General features: G+C 41.4%; 1 protein-coding gene across 1 annotated transcript; it reads left to right on the forward strand.

Moving 5' to 3' along the window:
- The first annotated feature begins 1,018 nt into the window (after nt 1–1,018).
- Nucleotides 1,019–5,464, forward strand: LOC135542664 (uncharacterized). Its single transcript, XM_064969778.1, has 4 exons — nt 1,019–1,132; nt 2,128–2,338; nt 3,016–4,185; nt 4,567–5,464. Exons 2-4 carry the CDS (start codon nt 2,153–2,155, stop codon nt 5,281–5,283), a joined length of 2,073 nt encoding a protein of 690 aa, XP_064825850.1. The 5' UTR covers nt 1,019–1,132; nt 2,128–2,152; the 3' UTR covers nt 5,284–5,464.
- The last annotated feature ends 205 nt before the right edge of the window (nt 5,465–5,669 follow it).

Consider the following 5,669-nt stretch of genomic DNA (forward strand, 5'->3'; position numbering starts at 1 on the left):
AAGGTATTAGGTGAACAATAGGTAAGTAAAGAAATAAAACAACAGTAAAAAGACAGTGAAAAATAACAGTCGCGAGGCTATAAAAGTAGCGAGGCTACATACCTGTTAGTCAGGCAAATTGAGGTGGTATGTACATGTAGATATGATTAAAGTGACTGTGCATATATGATGAACAGAGAGTAGCAGTAGCGTAAAATAGGGGTTGACTGGTGGATGGTGGCGGGACATAATGCAGATAACCTGTTTAGCCAATATGCGGGAGCACTGGTTGGTCGGGCCAATTGAGGAAGTATGTACATGAATGTATAGTTAAAGTGACTATGCATATATGATGAACACAGAGTAGCAGCAGCGTACAAGAGGGGTTGGGGGGAAACTTTCAAAGATCTTGACAGTTTCCTGATTGTCTGATCTTCATGTCTTAAAGTAATGATGGACTGTCATTTCTATTTACTGTTGTGAACTGTTCTTGCCATAATATGGACTTTTTTTTAAAGTGTACCTATGATGAAAATTACAAGCCTCTCTCATCTTTTTTAGTGGGAGAAATTGCACAATTGGTGGCTGACAAAATACTTTTTTGCCTCACTGTATGTGTTATTTCATAGTATTGATGTCTTCACTATTATTCTACAATGTAGAAAAAAAAGAGAAAAAAACCTTGAATGAGGAGGTGTGTCCAAACGTTTGACTGGTAAACATTGACATTAGTGGTAGGCTGAAATCAAACAAATAACCTAAGTAAACCTGGATGCTAGTTGTGATATCTAAAACATATTGACTTTGAATTAGTCAAAACACCTGTATTATGAATGGTCAACCATTTGATATGAGGTAGAGCATTTTATTTGAATAAAACATGTGGTTACATGGATTCAATGCAAATATCACATATGACTGTGCTGCATAGGCTAAAAAAGTGAATTGTTCCAGCATTTGACTACACATGAGAGCTTCTGTGGGTAGTCATGGCAATGAGGCCTTCATTGTGACATCACAAGATTCTGATTCTGGGAGGTTAGCTGTTGTACAGACAAACAGAACAGTGTAAAGGTACTGATTCAACTAACTACTGACAGATTATTAATGTCCTATTTCAATAGAGAGAGAGAACACGCTGCTTACTGGAGAGGTAGGTTGTAATATAACTTACTGTATAACTATGTTTCTGTAGAATAACTACTTTTCAAATGACTTGTGTACTTACATGACCTTTTATTTAGGCCTAACATGCAATCATGGTGACAAGTGAAACTGTTGACGAGAGACAGTTTGTTTGAATCCAATTTTTGTGAGAAAATGGTTCATCCTAACACCTGAGATGACATGTTAGTTGTTGTAGTGAGTCAGGCTAATGGCAAATGCATTATATTGATGAAAGAAAAACCTATCTCTGTGTTAATAACAACTGATATTGTCATCAATTATCTGAATAAATATGTACCAAAGGGAAGGTTATGTAAAAAAACAAGTCGACCTTCCTAACTTGTAGTTGCGAAATTGCTAATGAAAATCAGTTTTTCTTAAATGAATGGTCATCCATTTCAAATGGTTGAATTGATAGACCTCTTTGCATGAAGGTGCACACAGGGGCACTCAAAGAGAAGACTGGCGTGTTTACCTCCTTGTTTTATACAATATATGAAACTGTACAATAATTTAGGTCCTGCATAGATACAGAGCCATTTTCTACCCCAAACCTTTTTTGAATGATATGATATAAGTGATTAGTTTGTGTTGTGTAAACCAGGCCCAATATGGAGTGGGGGGGTGGATAGGGCTCAGTAGTAATGTACAGAGGGAGACTGAAGTTTTCTTTTTAAAGTCTGTGTTGTGCCTTGTCATCTCCAATGGCAACGCCTTGCATCACAATGATGATGTCATAAGGATATTGTGTACATAATGATAGGAAAGGCAAAAATGTGATTCATTTGAACTTGGTCGAGTTTCCAGTAGCCAACTTTTGACTAGTAATTCAGATAGGCCTATTGCGTAATCATCTCTGGATCAGGATTGTCACTTGCTTCATTGTCAGTAAATGGGAAGAAAATGTGTGCACATTGTAAAGAGATGCATTATTCTTTGGTGAGCAACACGCCACTTACTACAACGTTATGTATTTTTCAGAGTTATTGTTAGCAAGGAGGAAGACATGGAGGGTTCAACGCTGACACAGAGGAGGGCTGAGTGTCAGTTGAAGGAAAGTGAGATCCAGACAGACTACATGATGGAGCTGGGAGCCAGGTTGGGTCTGGTGAGACAGATCCAGAGGGAGCAGGAGAAGGAGATGAAGAGGATTTGGTTTGAGACGAGGAAAATGCCAAGCCTGATTGAGGAGGTAACAAGACCAACTTTGACAAAGTTGACTAGAGTTCTATTGAACAATATTGATTAAAGCAAATACATGTCAATATACGGGCAAAATGTGCGATATACCATGAATTGTAAACTAACAATATTTTGTCCGACATCTTTTCTTGTGTTGTATCGTGTCTGTCTCTCTGTTTGAGTATTGTTATGGACATAGTCCTCAGTTCTTATGGTTGTCTTAAATAAATAAAAATAACTAGGGAATGGGAGACTAGTCAGGATCTAGTCAAAGATGAACAGAGCAAAGTACAGAGATATCCTTGATGACAACCTGCTCCAGAACAATCAGGACATCAGAGTGTGGTGAAGAGTCACCTTCCAACAGAACAATGACCCTATGTACATAGCCAAGACAATGCAGAAGTTTCTTCGGGACAAGTCTCTGAATGTCCTTTATTGGCCCATCCAGAGACTGGACTTGTACCGGATCGAACATCTCTGGAGAGACCGGAAAATAGCTGTGCAGAAAATCTCCCCATCCAACCTAACTTGGATACTCCAAACAAAATGTGGAAAAAGTGAATGGGTCTGAATACTTTCCGAAGGCACTGTATATGTGATGTATAAGTAAATAGCGTTGACTCATAAAGTCTGTATGTCGTGAATGTGATCACTTTCAACATGTCTGTTTCTTTTCTCCCACAGAATATGAGAGATGTGACCAACCGTCCACTCACTGAGTTCATGGCTCCCTGTATTGACTCCCTCCCACCGCTGGCTTTCACCAATCGGAGGCCTATACCAACCATGTTGCATCCCCCCTCTCCATTGGCCATACGCACTCAGGATGCACAGCGGTTCATTGTATTTTCATACTTTGTCCCTGCTGAGTGCCCAGCTGCTACAGAGGCCACAGCAGATGTATCTACTCATAAAAGAGAGGACTTGTTGACAGATACACATCTTTCCTCAAAGCTGCATCGATACCTGCCACACTTCTATAACGATGACTCCATTCCACCACAGCAGACAGTAGAGGGAACCACTGAGGTCTCAGTTGCTCCAGTGGCAATACCTAATATAAAGGAAGAGGACAGATTCTATCCTTTCTCCCTCCCACCACTGGCTCAGCGGTTCGTTGGCAATTCATTCATTGTCCCGGAAACCTCCCAGCCTGCTGTTTCAGCCACAGAGTGCCAAATTGCCAAAGAGGCCACTGCAGACACAGCCAATGTCAAGAGAGAGAACCGATGGGCAGCCCAGCTCTTTGACATTGACTACAAACTGCCAGAGGAGGCAGTAGAGGGAACCAACAAGTGTCCAGTCGCCAGTGAATCTGCCGCTTCCGTGTCCGCTGTCCTCCAAGAGGAGTTTTCAGCTGATAAGAGTCTTCCTGCACCCGCAGCACTGCCTCTAAGGCTGCCCTGCACCCACAGCATTGACCACAAACAGCTATGGGAGAAAGTTGAGGACAACACAGAGTTCTCAGTAGACAAAGAAGCAACTGTTGCCATTTACACTTGGGAAGATAAAAGTCCTTCAGTTCTGCCATGCATCCACAACAACAACGACCACCAACTGCCAGAGGAGACAGTTGAGGACAACACAGAGGGCTCAGTTGACACCGAGGCAAGTGCAGTTGCACCCACTGTCAAGAGAGAGGAACTGACAGGTGATAAAAGCCCTGTCCGAGCAATTCCTCCAATCCTGGGATGCATCCATGACAAGGACCACAAGGAGCCAGAGCAGAAAGTGAAGGGCCCTAGTGAAGAGGTGGATCTCTGCCCTCACACTCACCAGCTGGACCCAGATGTTAACTTAACTCCGGCTACCCGCAATGATGAACCCAGGACCTGGACCCTGGAAGAGGCAAAGGTAGGTGTCCTATTTTACACTACAACTTTACAGGTATGGGGGTCAGTTCCATTTCAATTCAAAGCATTGAAGAGAATTGGAATTTTAGAGTTCTTCTTGAATTGACTGGAATTGACCCCAACCTTGCTGCTCTTTGCTCATAGTATGAAACATCACCCCTCACTAGAGTTAACATTTGTATTACTTTTAGTATGGACCCAGGAAGAACATCTATGGGTATTGTAAAATATAATGGGAATACAAAAAAAACAAGGGACCTTAATTACTGTCCTCCAAATTGTGTGCCCCATGAGGTCATCATTGTATGTCGATCACTCAAATGTGTATTGAATGTGACACATTGGAACAATATTACATCTAGAGTCAATGTCTTCCTGTCAGGATTATTGGATAGGCATTGATATTGAGAGTGAAGAGAGGAGCGTCAAGGAGGAGGTGAGACAGAGGGAGGGATTGAAGCGTGAGGCGGACTGTGCCCATTCCAAGAGCTCCAATGGGATGGCTTCATCAGAGAGAGCAGAGACCATCCTTGGAAGACTGGGCTTTCTGGTCATGAACCACATGCAGAAAATCCCATTTTTGAAGATGAAGGAAAAAGAGAAAAATAAGAAACTGCATAAGAAGTTGAAAGATGATGAGAAAGAGAGAAAGGAGAAGAAAAACAAGGAGGAGGAGAACAAAAAGAGGGAGAAGAAAGAGATGAATGAGAGAGAGAAAGAGCAGAAGAAAGTCATGAAGGCTGAGAAAAAGAGGGAGAAGTTAGAACAGAAAAAGAGAGAGAAGGAAAGAAAAGAGAAGGAAAAGGCAGAGAAAAAGAGGTTAGAGGGGCTGATGAAGATACATAATGACATGATGAAAGACAGGATTAAGAAAGAGAAGAAGTGTTCTGAGGAGCTGAAAAAGAGAGAGAAAGCTCAAGCTGAGTTCTTGGAGATGGAGAGAAAGATTCAAGAAAAGGAGGAGAAGAAGAGAGAAAAGAGGAGGAAAGAGGAGAGGAAGAGACTGGAGAAGAAGAAAAAGAGGGAGCCAGCTGGAGGTGGAACTGAGAGGGTGATAGAAGAGCAGGGAAAGGATGAAAGCTTGAAGATGGATGAGTAGACTGGGTATTAGAGAGAGAGAGAGCAGGGCGGGATACTGTATTTTTGCATGCAATGAAGAATGCAATAAAAAAAATCTATAAAAAAGGTTTACTCTCTGTTTGCTTTTTGTCAAGGCATACTGTATAACACAGTTTAAACACACAATGTTTACATTTCACAAATCTGGGGAGTGTTGCACTGTTAAAATGTTGAATTCCAAATCTACCCGATGGAGCGGAGCTGAGATGAGGAGTACGGAAAGGAAGGGGGAGTAGATGGAGGGTAGAGCGGAGTTTGTTAGAGAGGAAATTGATAGAGATAAATACGATAGAGAGTAATATGATAGAGAGTAATATGATAGAGAGGAATATGATATTTTATTAATTTTCTTTAATTGAACATTTT

The sequence above is a fragment of the Oncorhynchus masou genome, chromosome 6, assembly GCF_036934945.1.
Source record: "Oncorhynchus masou masou isolate Uvic2021 chromosome 6, UVic_Omas_1.1, whole genome shotgun sequence".
Lineage (NCBI taxonomy): Eukaryota > Metazoa > Chordata > Actinopteri > Salmoniformes > Salmonidae > Oncorhynchus > Oncorhynchus masou.

Coding starts and splice junctions, on each gene's coding strand:
- LOC135542664 (XM_064969778.1), top strand. CDS start 2,153: ATGGAGGGTTCAACGCTGACACAGAGGAGGGCTGAGTGTCAGTTGAAG. Junction 2,339..3,015: donor TGCCAAGCCTGATTGAGGAG/GTAACAAGACCA, acceptor TTTCTCCCACAG/AATATGAGAGATGTGACCAA. Junction 4,186..4,566: donor GGACCCTGGAAGAGGCAAAG/GTAGGTGTCCTA, acceptor TCTTCCTGTCAG/GATTATTGGATAGGCATTGA.